General features: G+C 42.8%; 4 protein-coding genes across 4 annotated transcripts in view; all 4 read left to right on the top strand.

Annotated features, from left to right (window-relative positions):
- The window catches only part of LOC123131871 (uncharacterized), an 18,993-nt gene extending 16,430 nt beyond the window's left edge, over window positions 1–2,563 (top strand). The window contains exons 4-5 of the mRNA XM_044551570.1: window positions 1,118–1,243; window positions 1,600–2,563. The gene's annotated coding sequence lies outside the window, so the exon portion shown is untranslated. The remainder of the gene's footprint in view (window positions 1–1,117; window positions 1,244–1,599) is intronic.
- A 1,729-nt stretch (window positions 2,564–4,292) lies between these two features.
- On the top strand, window positions 4,293–6,302 carry LOC123131873 (uncharacterized). Its single transcript, XM_044551572.1, has one exon. The coding sequence runs from the start codon at window positions 5,598–5,600 to the stop codon at window positions 6,300–6,302; it is 705 nt and encodes a 234-aa protein (XP_044407507.1). The 5' UTR covers window positions 4,293–5,597.
- Window positions 6,303–7,501: 1,199 nt separating this feature from the next.
- LOC123131872 (uncharacterized) lies at window positions 7,502–8,364 on the top strand. Its single transcript, XM_044551571.1, has one exon. The coding sequence runs from the start codon at window positions 7,576–7,578 to the stop codon at window positions 8,278–8,280; it is 705 nt and encodes a 234-aa protein (XP_044407506.1). The 5' UTR covers window positions 7,502–7,575; the 3' UTR covers window positions 8,281–8,364.
- Window positions 8,365–11,634: 3,270 nt separating this feature from the next.
- LOC123131869 (uncharacterized) lies at window positions 11,635–13,261 on the top strand. Its single transcript, XM_044551569.1, has one exon. The coding sequence runs from the start codon at window positions 12,259–12,261 to the stop codon at window positions 13,105–13,107; it is 849 nt and encodes a 282-aa protein (XP_044407504.1). The 5' UTR covers window positions 11,635–12,258; the 3' UTR covers window positions 13,108–13,261.
- Window positions 13,262–26,725: the final 13,464 nt, after the last annotated feature.

Here is a 26,725-nt window from a genome sequence, read left to right as displayed (position 1 = left end):
TCAAGAGGATCCGCGATGAAGATGTGCAGAAAAGCACGGTGATCCAATTCCGAACCTTGGTCAGGAAGCCTTTCCTTTGTAGAAGATCAATGATGTACTCTCACTTAACCAAATCAAAGGCCTTGCGAATGTCAAGCTTGAAGAGTAGGGTGGGGGTCCCGCACTTGTGCAACCAGCGGGCAAAGTTCGGATGTACATAAAGTTATCGTGAATCCTTCCCCTCTTGATGATTGCACTTTGCACGTTGGAGACCAGGGCATCCATGTGGGGGCCAAGGCTGATGGATAGCACGTTCGCAATAATATCGATAGCATGGATGAGACTAATGGTTTTGTAGTTGGAGATGCCCTCCGCACCACTCTTTGGGCAAAAGCACCACATTTGCGGAGTTGAGCCAATGGAAATTTGCCGAATGTAGGGACTCAAAGATGTGTATGACCCTCATAATGTCATCTTTGATGGTGTCCTAGCATTTCTTGAAGAAGATGCCGTGAAGTCATCCGGTCTGGGCATGCCCGTGAAGCCATCCATGCATGAGCTCGCCACCTCATGGGTGGTGTTGTCATACAAAGGCCACGGGGGCCCATACGACATTAAGCCGCGGTCGCCGGTAGTCACTGCTGCAATGGAGTTGCCTGCAAGGTTGACCAAGCTGTCGTTCACGGCCGCGTCACCCGAGAAATTGAGGTATTTTGCATCGTATGAGGATGAGTTGGCGAAGTTGAAGCTAAATGAGATGGGTGGCGGCGTTGCGGCGGCGACATGTCAAGGAGCATCGAGCGGCGAGGAGAGGAGGAAGCAGCCGGCGTAGAGGATGATGATGAGAAGCTGCCACTGGGGCGCGCCATTGCTTGCAGGAAACATGGCTCTCTCTCTGTGTGTGTGTGTGTGTGTGTGTGTGTGTGTGTGTATACACACGACTAAATTAACTTTAGATTAATCACGTGGGTGCATGTATCTCATCCGAGTCATGTCTGAATTTAAGTACGTGGCAAGAATCTTCCTGCATGTTAGTGAAGGCATTCATGCACACTGCCATCACTGTGCTAGCTTTCCAAGTTGTTTTATTCTGAGCCTCCACTTAATTGTACCAGTTGCTAACTTTGCTATATGATAGTCTGAAAGATGGAAACCAGGGTGCAAGTCTGTGGGCAGTGGGTCGGGCACACGACCACCAGCTGCTACTACTTGTGGACTGCTTTAGTAGCCGCATGTTCCCGATATGAACTTTATGTACTATCAGGTAATTATCAGGACCTTGGCCTTCAATTATTTTATGCAAATTTGGTTGCCCTCCAATCTTGACTGAAGTTTCCTTGGGGTGGTTGTGATGACATTGACGTTGACGGGCGGGTTATGCAAATTTGCTTTTGAAACATTCATACGGTGAGCCATAGAGGGTAGGTCTGCTCACTTATGACATTGTCATAAACGAAATCCCATCAAAACCCATGGACTAACTCACCGAGCTTCTAGTTATAGCTTTGTGGTAATCCCCAAGAGTGTACTGCTATTCTCTGGATCATCTTCATTTGGACCCTTCACTTTTGTGTCTGTTGTACCTTGTCAATACTTGATTCCATCCTGGTTCGCTTCCAGTCACAGGGTGAAACTTCAGGTGACAAGGCTGGCGAATCATCAAGGTGCGAGATACATCATGCACTCAAGTTTTGTGTGCCAAGTAGTTTCCAGGACCAAATCTTCACTCTGTTCAAATATCGGCATGATGAGGACCACGGGAACATCCTCTGCTGCAAAAGTTTGACGAATCGATCCCATGCCCCACGTTTCAGTCACTGCCTCCATGAGCACGGTAACTTGCCAACTTCAGTAGGGAGATTGGCACTGGCATGACTACCTGACTGTCGGGTAACACCCTCCAGGCACCCATGGACCAGACAAGGTACGAATCTGAGTTCTGTCTCCTTCAGAAGTTGCACACCTTTCAGAATACTCTGCTACACTCCACTGCGCTCAACATGAAGGATATTTGAGACTTATGTTTATGTATAGGTTTTTTTTTATACTTCCATGTTGGGATTGGTCCGGCATCGCCCCCAACAGTGCACACCCACTCTTTATGACTAAAAACAATTCTGGGTGCTTGTAGTGCAACAAAAGTATGTTCTACTTATGAAATATCACCATTTATTTGTCTAAGAAACATGTTGATTTTGCAACTACGAGATCTTCCACTTATTTGGTTTCATTTTACATTCTGTCAGTATATGTGCTACATAGACATCACTAATTCACTTTCTCCCGCACCAGTAGACTGCAGTTAATATGCAATTGCAAATGCCCTGATTTCTTGCTGGGAGTATTTGCCAGATACTCCAATCTTCTAATTGCCACCATTTCAGCCAAGGAATGACCATCCTTTAAACAGACTGTAAAACAATGTAATCTTGTAGAAATTCGACCCCCCAAAATAACCCATTGGAGATTACTCCATTTCTTTACGCGTTGCAGAATTTTAAAGTGTGCTCTAAATTGTACTACATCATACCAATGACCCGACCTGGGTAAAACACTGACTTCAAAATAAGCAGCATATTCTACCGTTTTTTTTTGGGTTGAGAAAACGCAAAAGCCTTGTGTTTCATTCCATTGAGAAGGTAGAAGAGACACAGTACACACACCCAAACAGGCAGGGAAGAAAACGATTACAGAGCGCAACAAATTATTATGTAACTACGTTTGTGCCAACATTACAAATTATTACGAGACCTTGTATACTGGCAGAAAGCTCCAAAATTACTAGCAAACAGGATTCGTTTAGCATCTATGCCATTTGGCTAGTGACCTCAGTCGTAGAACTGAACAATTTGGCTAGCAACAGAAATAACCTAAAAAGAAAAACAATCTGATAGGATGGCAAACTTCACCCACAATGATGTTTGAGAATCAATTAGTATAACCAAAAAGAAATAGCATCGCATAACATTGAAAAGAGATTGGTGAGCAAGGTCACAATTCAAAACCTTGTTTATGTCATTGTTTGATACGATATAACTGAAAAGATGGGGACACAATGTTGAACAAAATAAAAGGCGCATTGGATCTTGTTTTCCGATACATGAAAATGCCAGCTCCAAATTATGAGGCACCGGCCGTGGTTATCATGAGTATCCATCAAAAGAAAAAATAGCCGATTAAATGAAGAACATGCCAGTAGCGAGCAGCATTCCACTAGATAATAGCTTCAGCGTGCAATTATGTCAAGATCCACCACCAAACTATGCCCCTCTTAATTAGTCATGCTGCCAATAAGTGGAACATGACAATGTGATGGTTCTTCTCGAGGACACCAGACACAATAAAAAATGTAGCAGACATGAGATGACTTTAGTGTTCTGATCTCCATGCTTCTGGCAGATCTCAAGGCATAGTAGACAGCATCTGGGAGATGCAATGGCATGATTCTTCATGTCTACCATTCAGATACTACAGTACATGTTTGAACATACCTTCTGCATAAATAGGCGTCAGCAGAACGGTAGATACATCAAGCTATAAGCTCTTCTTTTCTGCTCCTCTCCTCAACCACAAATTAGAGAAAAGCTTCAAGATCAGACATGGCTTTCCACCTAAGATCGATAAGTTTGCCTTCTAGGCCTCACCCCACCGGGACCGAGATTGAAGAAGAGATGTTGAGCCTAGAGGCAAGCATCTCTTCCTCCACGACCATCGGCATGATGTGCGAGGGTCTGGGAGGCTTGGAGACATCTATAATGGCGTCGAAGAGATCATCTGCCTTCCAAGCAGCCAAGTCTGTGCCTACCAGCAGAGGACGGTGTTGGATGGAGAAATGGACGGTTCTCTCGAGCTGCTAGATCTATGTGGCACCATGCAAGAGATCTTTGCCGAGATGAAGGCCATCATACAAGAGCTGCAACTGTCTCTAAGGAAAGGGGATGATGCGGCTGCTCAAGCCAGTATCCAATCTTACACCAGCTTGGCGAAGAAGGCCAAGAATCATTTCAAGAAGACCACGAAGAAGATTTCGGAAGATTGCAGGATGGTCATGCTCTTGACCAAGGCCAGAGAGATCTCTGTCTCTCTGCTCGAGTCCACACTCCATCTCTTGTCGAAGCAAATTGAAATGCCTAAACGGTCTCTTGTTTCCAAGGCATTTCACAGAAGGAAGTCAGTTTTTTGCAAGGAAGAGCAACTGTCAAAGCTACAGTGCAGCATCATAGATCTTGAGAGTGGAGCAGGACATCTGTTCAGGAAATTAGTCCAGAGCAGAGTTTCTCTACTCAACATCCTTAGCTCATAGATACTCCCAAGTCACTCTTGACACCATTCGATTAGCATCCGCCTTTTAAGGAATAGCTGATCTTCATACAATTTTCCCCTATGTATACACTATACAGTAGAAATGTACATGATACTATAGCAAGAAAAACAAAAGTTTTGATCCGTTTGACCATTTCATATTTGAAGATGTGCTTGTGATCCCAGTATACTTAATTTTGATAACCTTGGTTAGTGGATCTTGTCCCTTATGCATGAAACATTCCAGATCAAAGTCACACGGTCCCAACTTGTAGTTTGCAGAATCAATCAGTTTTATTATCCAGATTCTCCAGCACCACCACCACATGGCTATGCAGTCTGGCACTACAATTAATTATATTTCTGGTTTCATACAACAAAGTCCAAATTAGTGCTCAAGTTTTAACATCGTCGACATGTATATCATTTAAGCATTTCAGGCAAAGTAATAACAAAAACATTTGCTCTGCAGGATTAACAATAATCTGAGCAAGACCTAATCCAAACTTGCCAGTGTGCAAAGTCTTTGTTCCTTTTCGTATAATAATTCTCAATGCACAAAGAACAATCAATGCTTTGTATGCTTATTTCAGACTTCACCAAAAATAAATATGGGGATGTTCGAGAATCAGTTAGTATGTTCAAGAGGTAATAAGATTGTACAAAACATTGAAAAAATAGGGTGGCTACGGGCACACAACAAATGCTTGTTTATGTAATGGTTAGATATAAAATGGTGGGTGGCTGAAAGCCTCAAACTGAAAAAACAGGGATAACACGCTGAACCACTAACATGGATCTTGTTTCCATGGCCTAAACATGCCAGCTCTGATCATCGAAGCTTTAACTTGTGATTCGCAAGGGTGCCCACCAAAGAAAACACCTGATTAAATACAGGCATTCCACGGCAAAATGCTAGGTTAGCAATCCATTAAACAATGGCTTTGGTAAGCAATTATGCCAAGATCCACCATCAGACTAAACTGGACTGCTGGTTCTTGTTGCCAATTGCTGGAACATAATAATGTGATGGCCCATCTTAGGAAGAGTAGACACATAAAACAATGTACTAAACATGAGACGACTTTAGGGTTCCAATCTCTATGCTTGTGCTTAAAAAATCTCAAGGCATAGCAGACAGCATCTGGGAGATGTAATTGCATGATTCTTCGTGTCTACGAATCAAATGCTACTGCTTCTACATGTCTGTATAAATAGGCCTCATCACAGCAGTACACACATCAAACAAAGAAGTGTTCCTTTCTTCAACTCTTCATCAACCACAATATATACAGAGAAAAGCTTCAAGCTCAGATATGGCTTTCCACCAAAGATCGATAAGTTTGCCTTCTAGGCCTCGCGTCAGTGAGACCCAAGTCGAGCAAGAGCTCCACAGCCTAGAAGCAAGCATCTCTTCCTCCAATTCCATCAGCACGATGTGCGATGGTCTCAGGAGTCTGGCAAGCATCTACGATGGTCTTGAAGAGATTGTTTGTCTACCAAGCCACCAAGTTTGCTCCTCCCAGCAGAGGAACATGTTGGATGGAGAAATGGAGGGTTCTCTCGAGCTGCTAGATCTCTGCAGCGCCATGAAAGAGATCTTCGCCGAGATGAAGGCCATCATCCAAGAGCTGCAAGTGGCTCTAAGGAAAGGGGATGAGGCATCTACTCAAGCGAAGATCCAATCTTACACCCGCTTGGCGAAGAAGGCCAAGAATCATTTGAAGAAGACCGCGAAGAAGACTTCTGCAGATTGCAGGATGGTCATGCTATTGGCCAAGGCCAGAGAGATCTCCGTCTCTCTGCTGGAGTCCACACTCCATCTCTTGTCGAAGCAAATTGAAATGCCTAAACAGTCTCTTGTTTCCAAGGCATTTCACAAAAAGAAGTCAGTTGTTTGCAAGGAGGAGCAATTGTTGGGGTTAGAGTGCAGTATCGGAGATCTTGAGAGTGGAGCAGCACACCTGTTTAGGAAATTAGTCCAGAGCAGAGTTTCTCTACTCAACATCCTTAGCTCATAGATACTTCCAAGACACTCTTGACACCCTTCGATTGGCATCCGCCTTTTAAGGAATAGCTGATCTTCATACAATTTTCCCCTATGTATACACTATACAGTAGAAATGTACATGATACTGTAGCAAGAGAAACAAAAGTTTTGATCCATTTGACCTTTTCATACTTGAACTTATGTGCTTGTGTTCCCAGTATACTTAATTTTGATAACCTTGGTTAGTGGATCTTGTCCCTTATGCATGAAACAAGCCAGATCAAAGTCACACGGTCCAGACTTGTAGTCTGCAGAATCAATCAGTTGTATTATCCAGATTCTCCAGCGCCACCACATGGCTGTGCAGTCTGGCACTACAATTAATTATAATTCTGGTTTCATACAACAAAGTCCAAATTAGTGCTCAAATTTTAACATCGTAATAACAAAAAAATACTCTACAGAATTAACAATAATCTGAGCAAGACCTAATCCAAACCTGCCAGTGTGCAAAGTCTTTGTTCTTCTCCATATAATAATTCTCGAAACACAAAGAACAAACAATGCTTTATATGCTTATTTCAAACTTTACCAAAAGTAGAGATGGTAGTGTTCGAGAATCAGTTAGTTTGACCAAGAGGTAATAAGGTGTTACGAAAACATCGGAAAAAATAGGGTGGACACGGGCACACAACAAAAGCTCATTTCTCGTTAGATATGAAATGGTGGGTGGCTGAAAGCCTCAAACTGAAAAAACAGGGTAACACGCTGAACCACTAACATGGATCTTGTTTCCATGGCCTAAACATGCCAGCTCTGATCATCGAAGCTTTAACTTGTGATTCGCAAGGGTGCCCACCAAAGAAAACACCTGATTAAATACAGGCATTCCACGGCAAAATGCTAGGTTAGCAATCCATTAAATAATGGCTTTGGTAAGCAATTATGCCAAGATCCACCATCAGACTAAACTGGACTGCTGGTTCTTGTTGCCAATTGCTGGAACATAATAATGTAATGGCCCATAGCAAGGACAGTAGACACATAAAACAATGTACTAAACATGAGACGACTTTAGGATTCCAATGTCTATGCTTGTGCTTAAAAAATGTCAAGGCATAGCAGACAGCATGTGGGAGATGTAATTGCATGATTCTTCGTGTCTACCAATCAAATGCTACTGCTTCTACATTTCTGTATAAATAGGCCTCAGCAGAGCAGTAGACACATCAAACAAATAAGTGTTCCTTTCTTCAACTCTTCATCAACCACAATATATACTGAGAAAAGCTTCAAGCTCAGATATGGCTTTCCACCAAAGATCGATAAGTTTGCCTTCTAGGCCTCACGTCAGTGAGACCCAAGTCGAGCAAGAGCTTCACAGCCTAGAAGCAAGCATCTCTTCCTCCAATTCCATCAGCATGATGTGCGATGGTCTCAGGAATCTTGCAAACATCTACGATGGTCTTGAAGAGATTATTTGCCTACCAAGCCACCATGTTTTCTCCTCCCAGCAGAGGAACATGTTGGATGGAGAAATGGAAGGTTCTCTTGAGCTGCTAGATCTCTGCAGCGTCATGCAAGAGATCTTCGCCGAGATGAAGGCCATCATCCAAGAGCTGCAAGTGGCTCTAAGGAAAGGGGATGATGCAGCTACTCAAGCCAAGATCCAGTCTTACACCCGCTTGGCGAAGAAGGCCAAGAATCATTTCAAGAAGACCGCGAAGAAGACTTCTGTAGATTGCAGGATGGTCATGCTCTTGGCCAAGGCCAGGGAGATCTCTGTCTCTCTGCTGGAGTCCACACTCCGTCTCTTGTCGAAGCAAATTGAAATGCCTAAACAGTCTCTTGTTTTCAAGGCATTTCACAAAAAGAAGTCAGTTTTCTGCAAGGAAGAGCAATTGTCAGAGTTAGAGTGCAGTATCGTACATCTTGAGATCGGAGCAGGACATCTGTTCAGGAAGTTAGTCCAGAGCAGAGTTTCTCTACTCAACATCCTTAGCTCATAGATACTCCCAAGTCACTCTTGACGACCTCCGATTGGCATCCGCCTTTTAAGGAATAGCTGATCTTCATACAATGTTCCCATGTGTATACACTATACTGTATAAATGTACATGATACTATAGAAAGAGAAAGAGAAACCAAAGTTTTGATCCATCATCCTTGAAGATGTGTTTGTGATCCCAGTATAGTTTATTTTTATGCCCATGGTTAGTGGATCTTGTTCCTTATGTATGGAACATGCAAAACCAAAGTCACATGGTTCCAACCTGCATTTAACCTAATCACTCCAACCTGTATTTAACAGAATCATTCAGTTCTATTATCCAGATTCTCCACCACTGCCACATGGTTGTGCAGTCTGGCACTACAATTGAATATATTTCTTGTTTCATATAACAGAGTCCGAATTAGTGCACTCAAATTTTAACATCTATGACATCTATATCATTCAAGCATTGAAGGTGACAAAATAACAAAAACATTTACTTTAATACCACAACTTTTTGCATGCTCTACGTATTAACAATAATCCGAGCAAGGCCTGATCTAAACTTGCAAGTGCACAAACCCTTTGTTTATTTCAATAAAATGATTGCCAGTGCACAAACCATTTGTTTGCTTCAATAAAATGATTCTCAATACACAAACAACAATCGATGCTTTACATGCTTATTTTTCAAACTTTACCAAAAGAAAAAATATGCTGATTCCGGAGTATCAGTAGTATGACTAAAGAGGTAATAAGATTGTACAAAAAAATTGCAAAAAATAGGGAGGCCACGGGCACACATCAAAAATCTTATTTCAGCAATGGTTAGATATGAAATGGTCATGCTACTCACACGGTTGGTGGCTGGAAGCCTCAATCTGAAATAATGGGGATAATATACTGAACCGCTAACATGGATCTTGCTACCATGGCCTAAACATGCCAGCTCCGACCTCGAGGCTTTGACCTGTGATTTGCAAATTTGCCCACCAAGGAAAACACATTATTAAATACAGGTATGTCACAGCTAAATGCTAGGTTAGCAACTCATTAAATAATGGCCTGAGCATGCAAGAAAGATCCACCATCAGACGAAACCACGCTGCTGGTTCTTGCTGCCAATTGTTTGGACAGTAGCACAAAACAATGTACTAAACACGAGACGACTTTAGTGTTGCGATCTCTATGCGTCTGGCAAATCTCAAGGCATAGCAGACAGCATCTGGGAGATGTAATGGCGTGATTCTTCATGTCTACCAATCAAATGCTACTGCATGTACATTTATGTATAAATAGGCCTGAGCAGAGCAGTAGACACATCAAACCAAGAAGCGTTCTTTTCTGCTCCTCCTCTCTTCAACCACAATACAGAGAAAAGCTTTAAGCTCGGATATGGCTTTCCACCAAAGATCGATAAGTTTGCCTTCTAGGCCTCACATCAGTGAGACCCAAGTTGAGCAAGAACTCCAGAGCCTAGAAGCAAGCATCTCTTCCTCCAATTCCATCAGCGCGATGTGCGATGGTCTCAGGAGTCTTGCAAATATCTACGATGGTCTTGAAGAGATTATTTGCCTACCAAGCCACCAAGTTTGCTCCTCCCAGCAGAGGAACATGTTGGATGGAGAGATGGGATGCTCCGTTGAGCTCTTAGATCTCTGCAGCACCATGCAAGAGACCTTCGCCGAGATGGTGGTCATCATCCAAGAGCTGCAAGTGGTTCTAAGAAAAGGAGATGATGCGGCTGCTCAAGCCAAGATCCAGTCTTTTACTCGCTTGGCGAAGAAGGCCAGGAAACATTTCAAGAAGACTGCCAAGAAGGTTGCGTCCGACAAGATGGTTATGCTATTGACCAACGCAAGAGAGATTTGCATCTCTCTGTTGGAGTCCACACTCCATCTCTTGTCGAAGCAAATTGAAATGCCAAAGCAGTCTCTTGTTTGCAAGGCATTTTACAAGAAGAAGGCCGTCGTTTGTGAGGAGGAGCAATTGCAGGAGTTAGAGTGCAGCATTGGAGATCTTCAGAATGGAGCAGGACTTCTGTTCAGGAAATTAGTCCAGAACAGAGTTTCTCTTTTAAACATTCTTAGCTCATAAATACTCCACATCACTCTATGCCCTGCGATTGGCATCCGCCTTTTTGAGGATGAGCCGATCTTGATACAGTTTTCCCATGTGTATAGTATACAATACAAATGTAGAGAAATTATAGAAACAAAGACTAAAGTTTTGATCCATATCAGATTTTGTGATACTGATTATAATCTCTTGGGGCTCTGAGATGAATATATGCATGACAAAGGAAATCTGTATGATGTATATCCATCATGTATTTGCTAGGTTCTGTTAATTAGGTTTGTGTTACATGTTTGTGGTAAATGAAAACAACAATGATGTTATGCCTACACTAAAACTATTAGGTTATGGGCTGCATTACACTTTCCAAGCAGCCAAGTCTGTGCCTACCAGCAGAGGAAGTTCTTGGATGGAGAAATGGACAGTTCTCTCGAGCTGCTAGATCTATGTGGCACCATGCAAGAGTCTTCGCCGAGATGAAGGCCATCATCCATAAGCTGCAAGTGTCTCTAAGGAAAGGGGATGATGCGGCTGCTCAAGCCAGTATCCAATCTTACACCCACTTGGCGAAGAAGGCCAAGAATCATAATCAAGAAGACCACGAAGAAGATTTCTGCAGACTACAGGATGGTCATGCTCTTCGCCAAGGCCAGAGAGATCTGTGTCTCTCTGCTAGAGTCCACACTCCATCTCTTGTCGAAACAAATTGAAATGCCTAAACAGTCTCTTGTTTCCAAGGCATTTCACAGAAAGAAGTCAGTTTTTTGCAAGGAAGAGCAACTGTCAAAGCTAGAGTGCAGTATCATAGATCTTGAGAGCGGAGCAGGACATCTGTTCAGGAAATTAGTGCATAGCAGAGTTTCTCTACTCAACATCCTTAGCTCATAGATACTTCCAAGACACTCTTGACACCCTTCGATTGGCATCCGCCTTTTAAGGAATAGCTGATCTTCATATACAATTTCCCCCTATGTATACACTATACAGTAGAAATGTACCTGATACTATAGCAAGAGAAACAAAAGTTTTGATCCATTTGACCATTTCATACTTGAAGATGTGCTTATGATCCCAGTATACTTATTTATACCTTGGTTAGTGGATCACAGTAACACGGTCCCAACTTGTAGTTTTATTATCCAGATTCTCCAGCGCCACTACCACATGGTTGTGCAGTCTGGCACTACAATTAATTATATTTCTGGTTTCATACAACAAATTCCAAATTAGTGCTCAAATTTTATCATCCTCGACATCTATATCATCTAAGCATTTAAGGCAAAATAATAACAAAACATTTACTCTACAGAATTAGCAATAATCTGAGCAAGACCTAATCCAAACTTGCTAGTGTGCAAAGTCTTTGTTCTTTTCCGTATAATAATTCTCAAAACACAAAGAACAACCAACGCTTTATATGCTTATTTCAAACTTCACCAAAAGTAGAGATGACAGTGTTCGAGAATCAGTTAGTTTGACCAAGAGGTAATAAGGTTGTACGTAAACATCGAAAAAATAGGGTGGACACGGCATGCAACAAAAGCTTGTTTCTGTAATGGTTAGATATGAAATGGTGGGTGGCTGAAAGTCTCAAACTGAAAAAACAGAGATAACACGCTGAACCACTAACATGGATCTTGTTTCCATGGCCTAAACATGGCATTCCACAGCAAAATGCTAGGTTAGCAATCCATTAAATAATGGCTTTGGTAAGCAATTATGCCAAGATCCACGATTGCTGGTTCTTGTTGCCAATTGCTGGAACATAATAATGTGATGACCCATCTCAAGGACAGTAGACACATAAAACAATGTACTAAACATGAGACGACTTTAGGATTCCAATGTCTATGCTTGTGCTTAAAAAATCTCAAGGCATAGCAGACAGCATCTGAGAGATGTAATTGCATGATTCTTCATGTCTACCAATCAAATGCTACTGTTTGTACATTTCTGTATAAATAGGCCTGAGCAGAGAAGTAGACACAACAAACAAAGAAGTCTTCCTTCTTCAACTCTTCATCAACCACAATACATACAGAGAAAAGCTTCAAGCTCAGATATGGCTTTCCACCAAAGATCGATAAGTTTGCCTTCTAGGCCTCATGTTAGTGAGACCCAAGTCGAGCAAGAGCTCCACAGCCTAGAAGCAAGCATCTCTTCCTCCAATTCCATCAGCACCATGTGCGATGGTCTCAGGAGTCTTGCAAGCATCTACGATGGTCTTGAAGACATTATTTGCCTACCAAGCCACCAAGTTTTCTCCTCCCAGCAGAGGAACATGTTGGATGGAGAAATGGAAGGTTCTCTCGAGCTGCTAGATCTCTGCAGCGCCATGCAAGAGATCTTTGTTGAGATGAAGGCCATCATCCAAGAGCTGCAAGTGGCTCTAAGGAAAGGGGATGATGCAGCTGCTCAAGCTAAGATCCAATCTTACACCCGCTTGGCGAAGAAGGCCAAGAATCATTTCAAGAAAAACACGAAGAAGACTCCTACAGATTGCAGGATGGTCATGCTCTTGGCCAAGGCCAGAGAGATCTCCGCCTCTCTGCTGGAGTCCACAATCCATCTCTTGTCAAAGCAAATTGAGATGCCTAAACAGTCTCTTGTTTTCAAGCCATTTCACAAAAAGAGGGCAGTTGTTTGCAAGGAGGAGCAATTGTCGGGGTTAGAGTGCAGTATCGGAGATCTTGAGAGCGGAGCAGGACATTTGTTCAGGAAATTAGTCCGGAGCAGAGTTTCTCTACTCAACATCCTTAGCTCATAGATACTCCCAAGTCACTCTTGACGACCTCCGATTGGCATCCGCCTTTTAAGGAATAGCTGATCTTCATACAATTTTCCCATGTGTATACACTACACTGTATAAATGTACATGATACTATAGAAACAGAAAGAGAAACCAAAGTTTTGATCCATCATCCTTGAAGATGTGTTTGTGATCCCAGTATAGTTTATTTTTATGCCCATGGTTAGTGGATCTTGTTCCTTATGTATGGAACATGCAAAACCAAAGTCACATGGTTCCAACCTGCATTTAACAGAATCACTCCAACCTGTATTTAACAGAATCATTCAGTTCTATTATCCAGATTCTCCACCACTACCACATGGTTGTGCAGTCTGGCACTACAATTGAATATATTTCTTGTTTCATACAACAGAGTCTGAATTAGTGCACTCAAATTTTAACATCTATGACATCTATATCATTCAAGCATTGAAGGCGACAAAACAACAAAAACATTTACTTTGATACCACAACTTTTTGCATGATCTACGTATTAACAATAATCCGAGCAAGACCTGATCTAAACTTGCCAGTGCACAAACCTTTTCTTCGTTTCAATAAAATGATTGCCAGTGCACAAACCTTTTGTTTGTTTCAATAAAATGATTCTCAATACACAAACAACAATCGATGCTTTACATGCTTATTTCAAACTTTACCAAAAGAAAAAATATGTTGATTCCGGAGTATTAGTAGTATGACTAAAGAGGTAATAAGATTGTACAAAAAATAGGGTGGCCACGGGCACACATCAAAAATCTTATTTCAGCAATGGTTAGATATGAAATGGTCATGCTACTCACACGGTTGGTGGCTGGAAGCCTCAATCTGAAAAAATGGGGATAATATGCTGAACCCCTAACATGGATCTTGCTACCATGGCCTAAACATGCCAGCTCCGACCTCGAGGCTTTGACCTGTGATTTGCAAATGTGCCCACGTTATTAAATACAGGTATGTCACAGCTAAATGCTAGGTTAGCAACCCATTAAATAATGGCCTGAGCATGCAAGAAAGATCCACCATCAGACGAAACTGCGGTGCTGGTTCTTGCTGCCAATTGTTTGGACAGTAGCACAAAACAATGTACTAAACACGAGACGACTTTAGTGTTGCGATCTCTATGCGTCTGGCAAATCTCAAGGCATGGCAGACAGCATCTGGGAGATGTAATGGCGTGATTCTTCATGTCTACCAATCAAATGCTACTGCATGTACATTTATGTATAAATAGGCCTGAGCAGAGCAGTAGACACATCAAACCAAGAAGTATTATTTTCTGTTCCTCCTCTCTTCAACCACAATACAGAGAAAAGCTTCAAGCTCAGATATGGCTTTCCACCAAAGATCGACAAGTTTGCCTTCTAGGCCTCACGTTAGTGAGACCCAAGTCGAGCAAGAACTCCAGAGCCTAGAAGCAAGCATCTCTTCCTCCAATTCCATCAGCGCGATGTGCGATGGTCTCAGGAGTCTTGCAAATATCTACGATGGTCTTGAAGAGATTATTTGCCTACCAAGCCACCAAGTTTGCTCCTCCCAGCAGAGGAACATGTTGGATGGAGAGATGGGATGCTCCGTTGAGCTCTTAGATCTCTGCAGCACCATGCAAGAGACCTTCGCCGAGATGGTGGTCATCATCCAAGAGCTGCAACTGGCTCTAAGAAAAGGAGATGATGCGGCTGCTCAAGCCAAGATCAAGTCTTTTACTTGCTTGACGAAGAAGGCCAGGAAACACTTCAAGAAAACTGCCAAGAAGGCTGCATCCGACAAGATGGTCATGCTATTGACCAACACAAGAGAGATATGCATCTCTCTGCTGGAGTCCACACTCCATCTCTTGTCGAAGCAAATTGAAATGCCAAAGCAGTCCCTTGTCTGCAAGACATTTTACAAGAAGAAGGCCGTTGTTTGCGAGGAGGGACAATTGCAGGAGTTAGAGTGCAGCATCGGAGATCTTCAGGATGGAGCAGGAATTCTGTTCAGGAAATTAGTCCAGAACAGAGTTTCTCTATTAAACATTCTTAGCTCATAAATACTCCACATCACTCTACTCCCTGCGATTGGCATCCGCCTTTTTGAGGATGAGCCGATCTTGATACAGTTTTCCCATGTATATAGTATACAGTACAAATGTACAGAAAGTATAGAAACAAAGACAAGTTTTGATCCATATCAGATTTTGTGATACTGATAATAATCTCTTGGGGCTTTGTGATGAATATATGCATGACAAAAGGAATGTGTATGATGTCAATAATTTGTTAGATTCTGTTAATTAGGTTTGTGTTACAAGTTACATTTTCGTGGTAAATGATAACAACAATGATGTTAGGCCTACCATAAAACTAGTAGGTTATGTTTGCATTACACCTACCATAAGATTCATGATTGAACTTATTTAGTGGATCTCACTTATCATGCTTCATGCATGGGAGTGGGACAAGCCAGGTCGAAGCCACATGGCTGATGGTTCTACTTGCACATAAATCAACTAGCCAGATTCACTTCATAGTTGGAAATGCTGGCCTCATATGCTCAATTAATATTTAGATATATATTCACATTTATTCAGATGATAAAGCTTGCATTGCTGATAAAATCATAAAAATAATGATGATGGGTAGGTCAAGTGGAAAAATGAAATCTAAATGTTCTTGATAACAACAATAATCCATATTCGCAGATGAAAAAAATTAGTATGATGGTATATTCAACATAATTTTAGTTGGTGTTTAATGGGAGATAAATATTGGATTGAGCATTATAGGTTTCCAGAGATAGCATGTCTTAATGTTTAACACATTGATACCAAAAATATCTCCTGTAAAAGCGAAATATTTTGCCTCATCAAAGCATGGTAGATAGACTTTGGTAATATATTTCGATCTCTTTCTTACCCCTTCTCACATTGTATAGGAGCACCACAAAGGATGTTAACAGAACCGGATAGCACAGCCTGGAACAACATGCTGATTAAATCAGTGATTCCTTACACCAGCAATCACCAACCGCCCTGGGGGTGCAGATGAGTTTGCCACTAACAATGAAGACACGGCTGTAGAATGCCAGCGACAAAGCATGGAGAGGACAGTCATCATGTAACGCTAATGCACATGCATGCATGATCAAGCTACCTAGATCCAACACGAAAATTGTTCCTCGTGCGTGAGTTTGTCTCCAACAATTAAGACACGTTCGACAGGCCCATACACTCTTCATAGATGTATGAAACGATAAGATAACAGCAGAGCAGCATAAACTTGCCTTGAAGATGGGTGACAAACTCTCGGGACTTCAACTGACAAGATTCCGGTTGTCTGTAGGTAGCAAAGATGTGCAAGTGCTTCTACTTCTGCACTATATATGAGGGGAGCAAAATGTGCGTACTGGGGTAGACACCATCCAAGAGCTGCACTTGGTTCCGAAAAGAGGAGACACCGCAGCTTTCAGGTCAATATTCAGTCGTACATGGTACACCCAATCAGCAAAGAAAGCACATGAACATTTCAGGTAGACCGGGAAGACGGTTACACCTGTTACTGAGGACTGAGGGGTGATCAAACTACTTGCAGCTGTAAACAAAATGGCAGTCTTGTTACTTCAAATCTACACTTTGGCTCTTGTCAAAGCAACTTGCAATGCCGAACATTGGCAGGTGTTTGCTTCTCTCAGCGCATTCCGTAACTGAAGAGGAGCAATTGCCGGCACTTGAGTTGGGCAACAGAGTTTTTCTGCTGAATACTCATAGCTTATAGATAGCTAGGTACATACTCAGATCCAATACCCAGTGGTTGGCACCTGCCGTTTTACAGGATTTATTATGTATAAAATGGCAAAATTACTCAACTCTGATGCTGTTCAGTTCAATGGTTTACATACATAGTTCAGACTTCAGACACACTAACCCGAGGCTATGAGGTTGTTATGTCTTCATCACATGAGATATGTCTCAAACACAAGCTGTCTGCATGCCTGACATGCCGGCCCTATGAAGCACCAGCTCTGAGCCAGGACAGGGCCGGCCTCTAAGACAGGCCAAGATCAACCAAAGAGTGGCTGGGCCGAAATGGGTCTAGTAGGCCCAGCTGGGCGCTACTACTTAACACCACTTGGCCTTCGCTACCGGACTCGCGGCCTATGCCGACGGCCCTGGGCCGTCGGCATAGGTCATTTCCCGTCGGCATAGATCTATGCCTACGGCTGTCGTTGTCATAGCCCCGTCGGCGTAGATCACGTCAGTGTAGTCTTGTCAGACCGTCTGCATAGTATAGCCGTCGGCATAGGGACCTATGCTGGCGGCTGCCACTCGGCCGTCGGCATAGTTTAGCCGTCGGCAGTGTTTTTCGCCTGACGGCAACGGACGGCGCCGTCAAAAGCGCTGACGAATCACAGGAAGCCACGTGGTAGGGATATGCCGACGGCTTTTGCCGTCGGCATAGGTGGAAATCTATGCCGACGGCCACGTGGCTTTCCGTGGTGCCTCGTGGTGGCAGGGCTATGCCTACGGCAAAGCCGTCGGCATAGATTTGTCTATGCCGACGGCTTTGCCGTAGGCATTGCCCTGCCACGTGTCGCCCCCTGGTGCCTCTTGGCGGAAGGGGCCCTACGGCATAGATGAAAATCTATGCTGACGGCTTAGCCGTAGGCATAGCCCTGCCACGTGGCACGCGCTGGGAAGTCCTGGGCCATATATGCCGACGGCTTTGCCGTAGGCATAGTCCCCCCCCCCCCTGTTTTCTCCTTTTCAGTTCATTTCACAGCATTTCAAAGCAGAAAATATGGCATTATGCAGAAATATGACAGTTCATCATCTAAAGATACTCAAGTTCATCATCATCATTTAAACATACTCAAGTTCATCATCTAAAGATCATCACCGGTGAAAGTTCATGAACATAAGTAGTGCAAGACATGAAACATAAGTAGGAACATGAAAGGTACGGTATGTCACGATGGCCACATGCACGGGTATCATCATCGACATCAAACAAGACCGCCGTCGCCAAAACCACCACCGCTAAGACCACCTCCGCCAAAACCATCACCGCTAAGACCACCTCCGCCAAAACCACCACCGCCAAGACCACCTCCGCCAAAACCGCCACCACGACCACCATCACTCTGCCAGATCGGAGTGACCGGGGTCGACGAAGCAGGAGTCGAGCCACCGGTCCCCTACATGTTTGAGAGAGTTTCTAACAGTAAATATGATATGATAGTGTTGAATGAATGAGAACTAGTTTGTCAGTAGTTAGGCAAATGTACTAACCGGACTATCACTGCCTAATGCCACCCATTCATCGAACATGGGCACGTGTGGGGGTTCTCCCGCAGGTGGTGGTGGGGGTCCCATTTGTGGTGGATCCGTGCGGTTACTCCAAGACGCCAACATTGCATGGATGTTAGTTAAACAAGCAAACTAGAAGGTCAGAAGGAATGAAAATGCAAAAATTTAGCTTGGTTTTAAGAGGGCAAAACTAACCGTCATCATCTAACGGTTGTAATCATTTTTTGCCTTCACTCGTTGCAAGTACTCTCGCACCTCGAGATTCCTATGCTCGACAAAGGCCTTATATGCCTACATAATTTAGGTTGTTTCTAAGCGAGCGATGCTGAAAATAAACTGAGAATGCTAGAGAGAAAGAAGATAAAGGAGAAGTACTTACAGCATGCTGGCGGGCTAAGGGAGTCTGCGAACGCCCCCTACTCTCTAACTGGCTCGGGTTGGTAGCCCGAAGCCGTGTGTACGAGATCGAAGGAGTGATCAAGCCATCGAAACACGGATACCGGTCATGTGACTTCCCCTGGATGGCCACCACCGCCATGTCGTCGATCTGAGACTGGGCGATATCAGGAACAGGAATATCCGGATGCAACTTCTGATAGTTCTGAGTGTAAGACTCCAGGTGCTGCTCGGTTTTGCTGTAGTACTGGCTATCGCCGTCCTTACGGTCACTCCGCTCGCGGGCCAGCTTCCACAACTCAATGTCTGAGAGCGGCCTACTTAACACCACCTGGCCTTCCCTGAGAGAGGCATCTAGAGCATCAAGGACGAACCGGCGGCTACCTACTTTCCCTTTTCCCTTCGAACCCTAGTTCTTCCTCTGCCATTCGTGTAATCGAACCAAAGCTTGTATCTAAGAGAGTATTGCTACTGATCAATAGAATCGCAAAAGAGAGCCTATCACAAGCTCCTTATAATAATATGCTAGGGTATTGCTCCCTACAATTAATAGCATGCCAGTCACAGTTAGCAGTATGAAGCAACTAAAATTTGCATATCAATCAGATGCTCACCAGATAAGCATGTCCCTGGAACCTCCAGCGCCAAGTCAACCGTTCCTTCCATCAGCAACCAGCAACCAGCTCCTCGTCTCTCGTTGTCTCACCATACTCATCGGTATCATGATCTGGATCTGAAAATCAAACTACTACACGCTCGTGCAGATGAGTTTGCTGCCAATAATCCAGACATGACAGCCTGATCATATATATGCCCCTTACACTGATCGGTCACAGAAAAAAAAAGCATCAGCTTTTCGGGGAGATGGGTGGCTTATGTGCCGTCAACAGAACTCTACATAATCGACGAGAGTCTTGATGTCCTCTAGGGTGAGCCCCTACATGGCTCATGCCTCATTCATTATATATAGAGACCAATGGCAATCTATTCTCTTCCTTCCATTCCGGCCACGGCTTGCCATCTCAGATACGTCGTGAGTGTGCCACCCATTCAGGCCTCCGCTCTGATGAAACCAATGTCGAAGACGAAGAACAGCTGCGGATCCTGAAGGCCGATCGATATCTTCAGGGTCCTGAAGATAAAAGCCTGCATTTGGCCAGCTGATGTGTACTTTGTCAGGAATCAGGATTGGGTTCGCTTGCATTGTCAGAGAAAGGTGAGCAGCAGGGAGCGGCAGCGCGAGCACCGCGCCGGCCCCCATATCTCGCCTTCTCCGGCGAAGGCGATGAATCGGCAATGCCTGCGTGAGCAGCAGGTGGAGAGGTAGAGGGGGCGTTGGGAGATCGCCGGTGGTGGTGACGTCGACGGCGACACGCAAGCTCCCCCTTTCTCAAGTCGCGTGCGTGCGGCGGCACTGCTAGTACAATGGCAGGGGTAGAGGGAAAAGGACGGGAGGCTGACATGTGGGGACGGGGAAAACAACAGTTTTAAATGTTTTATTTATTCCAGAATTATTTTTGGAAAAGGGATTCATAGTTACACGTATTTAGAAGAAGAAAAAAAACCAACAGTTCAAATAAATCCATCATCCCTAAAAAAAGTGCTAACCCATCAACTCAAATGCAATATTATACATGATTACATATCATTTGCTGTTTTGCAAATGCAAATTTTATTTCAAATATTTGCACATTATTTCCTAAATTGTTGAGGGCATGCAAAGGAAAAAATTGATAGTAACCTAAATAAAAGGTATAAATACAAAACCACATTTAAAAAACAGAAAAGTAAATTATAAAGAGAATAAAAGGCCATTCTATTGCACCATGCACCCGAGTAAGTCTGATCATACCCCATGCCAGGCCGAGCAGGGCTTGACAAAGCCTGAAATCTGGCCTGACCCGAGAAATGTGAACAGTACACTTTTAAATTTAAACTAATCATTTTTAAGCATTTTAATATATTATTATACACATTTTAATTAAATTTATTATTTTACCCTCATTCAGGCTTTTTTGGGCTTTTTGGCTGGGCTTCGGGTGAAAAAGCGGAGCCCGATCCCAATTATATGTTGGGCTTTTGGGCTTGGGCTGGGCTGCCCATGCGCAGGTCTACACTAGAGTAACTACTCGAGTAGGGGTGGGATTTGTTTACTTTACTTTATATGTTAGTACCATTAACAATTTTGAATTTTTCAATACCACTAAGCATTAGAACCAATAAAAATTAATTCAATGGTTACCGTGTGCTTTCAATTGTAAGACTTTTCTATTGTATGAAGTTGTTTCTTGTGATTCTTTTCTACATAGGCTCTCTCAACCTCCAAATGTCAATGAAGTTCTACACCATTTATTATTCACAGTTCCTCCTGCTTCTGTCTCTAGTGGTTCCCGTTGCTGGATTCGCCAGCTTCCACGATGCTAATCGATAGCATTTCGACGTTCCCGTCCTATCTCTTCCTATCGAGACGTCCATGTCGACTGATAACCCACAGGTGAAGGGGATCACATCACAAATATCACAACACAGATTTATTGATTCAAGACAAAGGGAGCCAAATAATATTTTATAACCCTTAGCAACTGAATTGTTAATTCAACCACACCTGAAAACGCATACGTACTCAAAAAAATTGTTAACAGAAAATGCGATGGATTACTCGGAGTTTGATTGCAGTAAAGTAACGAAAGTAGCAATATCAGTAGTTGCCAAGTATAGACTATGTTAAAGAGAGAAATGATGATCAAAAGCGTTGGCATTGGAATGAATAATGAGGTGTTGTATGGATATAATCAATTATGTAACAACGTTAACATATGGTGATAATAATCTAACTCAGATTCATCAACTCAATGTAGTTATATATTTTCATATGTAGTTGCTTCAATATGAACTTGCACATTTGGTCGTACCCTCTCGTTTCTGTGGGTTCTTAATAAAATTTAATGGTAATTAAGGTACTTCTTTCATAAAGTACCAGACCAAAACATTAATACCTAATGAAAACATGCTATCCTTGCTGGAAATATGCCCTAGAGGCAATAATAAAATGTTCTATATTATTTCAGTGTTTATAATTAAGTTTATTTTTCTATATCATAATTGCAATGGTTCTTGAATACGATATTCAAAGGAAAATTCAGGCGTATGTGTGAAAACATAAACACATTAGATCCCTGGTCTTGCCTCTAAGAATATCTCATGTATTGTTAGTGGTAAATAGTTTGCTACCATGGGGTATAGCTGCCTCACATCAACTGACCACACAATTAACTATCTGGATATCTAAGAAGCTAATGGTTATTCAAGTTCAGAATACCACTAGGGTATAATGCTAGCAACAATGAGAACACATTGTTGTCAAAATAATGGTGTTCCGTAGACCCAACTTATGATATACCGCGAGATTCCAGCGTCAATTGGTTGACGATATTACTACATAGTACTCCCTCCGTCCCATAATGTAGGATGTTTTTTGACATTACATTAGTGTCCAAAAACATCCTAATTAATGGGATAGAGGGAGTATATGTTAACGTGGATTTGCATCCTTAGACCATAAGAATATCGTAGGACCTTCATACCGGCTGGTCATTCTAGGTTATCAAACGTTTTATAAAAGTAGCCTACGGGTACACTGAAAAAGCATGTCAAGGAACCTTAACTTTTACTAGTAGAAGGCCCATGCGTTGCCACGGGCTTTTAAATATTTTTATCGTGTGCATATATAAACATAATGCATATCAAGTTTTACGTGTAAACATAATTGAAATCCATATCACACAAAATATTCTTCGATACAAAATGTAATTCGATAATGTATACATAGAAAGACACGCGATGCACAAAATAAAGAAAGTGGTACAGAAACATAGTACTCTTTATTGTGCACTATATTACACAAGGTAGATAGTACCCTACATGACTTTTATGCTTAAGACCAATCATCTCACGAAGCATTTCCATTGTTATTAACCATTAATTAAAGACAACAGATGGAGCATTTTGTTACCTTTAAACAAATATTCCAAGATGCTGCAACCAGAACCTTAATACATTATGGAATTTCCTAACAAATATTACATAGACCCAAATATACAGCACAACATCCAATAAAAAATCATTATAATACACACCATCTAACTTAAAAGTCTGGCATATGAAAATTTAGACTTCCGATAGAAAACGCTGAATTTCAGCAGGAAATATCAAATACATGCTTCCCTGTCCGATGTATAAATATGTGTAATTCTCAATTGATGCACTTTTGAAATCTTCTAACTCACATAACACCATAATTACAGTGATTGTGCAACATATTTTTTAGAAAGCATGCATAAGCCTTTGAGTATAAACACAACTTTTGGTAGGGAGTCAATAACACCCCTAGGTAGCCAAGCCTTTGAGTATAAACAAAAATGATTTCTCAAGCTTTCTTTTGCTTCATGGAGCTGTAATTATTGCTAACAGAAACAAAATAGAAATCACATGATAAAAAAGAAACAACGCAATAGGAGAAAATGAGGCATACTACGTGGCCATGTCGCTGACCTGGCCATCACAACCTCCAAGACCAAGGGGCGAGGAGGTGGCGGCATCAGCTCCAATGAACCTATGACACCAAAATGATTATGTTTGCCGTCCTCGATCGTCGGCATCATCGACTCAGTGGTCGGTCCCCTTGTATCTTCTTCCCCATGGATTGGGATTGATTCGACATAGGATCAGAACAACAAACAAAATCAAAAGTCACAAAGAATTATAGCCTAGTAATGCTCAGTCAGCCAAATTAAGAAATATTGGTAACACATGCATATCTATTAATGATATTAGTGAACAATGCAAAAAGCAAAGGATTCCATTTGTCGCAATTAGTACACACGACAACTACTTCATAAGTTCATATGACCAATCAGTTAGACCACATGGTTAAATTCATTCATAGATGAACAATAGATGAACAACTAACAAAAGTCGAGAAGGATCCTTATAAAAACAATGATTGGTCAGGAATTTGGAAGGAGGGAGGGTCTATTATTAACGCTAGTGAAGGCGCATGTCATGCCAACTCTACAAAGTTAATTCCATTTACAAAAATCACATCGGAAAAGTATTGTGCATTCATGTTCTAGTATTAATATCCCTTAGGTAATCTTGTTTTCAGCTGAACGATGATCATGTCAAGCTAAACGAAGAGGACGCCGACAGGGCCACATTGTTCCCTGCCCACCACCGCTCACTTCCACACGCCACCATCCATGTTCACCGCCTGGATGCCGGCCCCAGCTCTCAAGCCCCTAGAACCGGTGCGCCCACGGGTCGCCGCGTTGGGTATGTACCCGCCGCCACCGCGTTGGACCTTCTCGTCCTACAATGCAATAGCCATTGCCTTAGTTGTCTACATCAGACATCTGAAATGAAACAAAAGTCAAATGCTACTAATTAGACATAATACATCAAAATGTCAAATAGAGTCAACACTTTAATTATGCTTCATAGGATAAGAATCAAACACACATAGTTAAACCAAATACTTAACAAAGTGTCAACAACATTTCACAGATTTTTTCAGAATTTTTGAAGCACTAACCTGGCTTGGCTCAATGCCAATGTGGTTCAGCATATCAATGCATAGATGTAGGAATCATCCTTGTACTCTGTACAAACAAGGGAAAAACATGAGCTTTTATGTTTCCGTGTATTATAGTTGAGCAGAAGTGATACATGGACAGTAGTATGAATGTACAACAATGGAAAAGTTGAAGTTCCCTGGGCTGAATGTCGATGAAAGGTGCCTCCCATTTGCCCTTGTAGTCCAGGTTCCTAATTATCTGACTACACAAATATCCCATGTCAGAAGTTGCAATGCCAATGCACACTGCTGTTTGTCTACAATTTGACTATCTAATCTTACTCTAGCAGAAGTACCTTTTGCATCCATGGTCTCTTGCACTGGGGTACGTACCAAACTCCTAACTTCTTATAACTGATGATATTGTTAGGCGATGGAATTTGGAGTAACTTCTTGCTGACAACTGATGATATTGTTGGGCATTGAATTAATTGAACCACCCAAACTACTTTCAATCCTTTCTCGAAAGACAAATCAAGGAGACCACGAGATAGAAAAAGAGAGAAACTTACCATTAAGATAGAGGACAAGTCAGGCAGTCTTGCACATGGTGTTGGTAGGCAGCACCGCCGTTGTCGGGACAGTTCGTGCCCCAAATCCATATCCTCCATTTTTGCAAGATTCTGTACACCACATCTTTCTTACTAAAGTGGGAGAAACCATAAATCGACTATCAATCATCATTAAGTGTAGAATATGGTCATTAAAATTCATTAAAATCATTGCACATCGCTTGCTTGATTCTCCTCTATTAAATTAGCATTCATCACGGTGCCTTCTAAAGACAAGGCATGACAGAAACACAAAGCACAGCCCAAGCACATTGGTTTATGTACCATACTCATTGTAAAAAATTAGAAGCTTCTGTAAGATGTGACACTGTTTACATGTTTGGAGTGAATTGCATCCTCGTACAAAGGATAGAAGAACTGAATGCTTATGTACTTATAAAATACAAAAGTGAAAAGGGTAATTAAATCATGTTGGGTTAGAAGCCTTACGTTCCCATGGTTCTTTCTCAGATCAAAGAACTCAAAATATCAGCAGTGGATATTGGAGCCAGGAGAAGAAACGACGTGACCTTCACCCACATCCTTAATGGCCAACCTCATCTCCATGCCCAGGACGATCTGAAGCCTCCCTCAATAATTCGACACCTGCACGATGACCGACCGTCAGATCACAACACTCGGCTTGGGCAACGAATTCGAGGGATTTCTAGACCAAGCGTTGAGAGTACCTAGGGGTCACCTTGGTTTTTGTACATGACAAAGAGGAGTGCGGGAGGCGAGCCCCAACCCATCGAGACCACGATGCCTTGAGAGAAAGCTAGGGGAGGCGATGGTGAAGCACGACATCATGGCGCACGTGCCCTACGTCTCAACGCTACAGTCGAGCGTCGCCATGTAGCCGCACAAGAGCTTGCACTCCATGAGTTACATACTATTTTCGCTCACACGACGAACGCCATCCGCCCATCACTGAGACCCATCCTCTCAACCCTGCTGCTCCACGATCACGCGACGCCGTGTTAGTTAATGCAGAAACATAGGAGGCGGGCATCGTAAGGTAAAAAGTCCGGTTTGGACGGGATGAAAGACGAACCAAAATAAAGCAAAATTGGACAGGGAAGGGGGTGGATGAGGAGGCGTACATACAACGAGGTCGGGGTGGCTGTGGCCGAAGCATGAGGCTCGGCCTCCTCGCCGATGACCAGATCCGCCGTCAGAGATGATGAGGTCATTAGCCCCGTGACCTGGATCCCGCCAACAGGGTGATGCAGAGGAGAGGTGCGGCGGCGTCCTACGGGTGAGGACGGCGGGGGAGGTGAGGGAGCAGCTGAGCGCGGTGGTGCGGCTGCGTCCCTCGGGAAGACGAACGGCGAGCGGCCCGAGGCGGGAGGCGGCGAGGGGGAGAGAAGAGTCGTGCGGTGCGGGGTGAAAGCCCGACTCGCTCGGTTTGTAGCAGTGTACTGCTATAATCGAAACATTTCCTTTGATGTAATTTGACTACGTATGGAAAGATTAATCAGTGATTGACCGACTTATGGTAAGTTAATTAATTTAGATTTGATTTTTAAATATTGATTAGAGATTAACCGTGATTGATTCTCTCCCATAAAGACATTACTAAATAATTTGTGTCCACATGGAAGTTCTGATCCGTTTGGCTTTCGGTACATGGGATGGTGGAAGGAAAGACGAAAATAAACCGGACGAAAATAAACCAGACGAATAATAACAGTGGATGCAATCCTAGCAACTGCTCCATTAAGAGTA

This window comes from Triticum aestivum, chromosome 6A (assembly GCF_018294505.1).
Source record: "Triticum aestivum cultivar Chinese Spring chromosome 6A, IWGSC CS RefSeq v2.1, whole genome shotgun sequence".
NCBI lineage: Eukaryota > Viridiplantae > Streptophyta > Magnoliopsida > Poales > Poaceae > Triticum > Triticum aestivum.
This window is presented reverse-complemented; position numbering and strand designations above follow the sequence as displayed.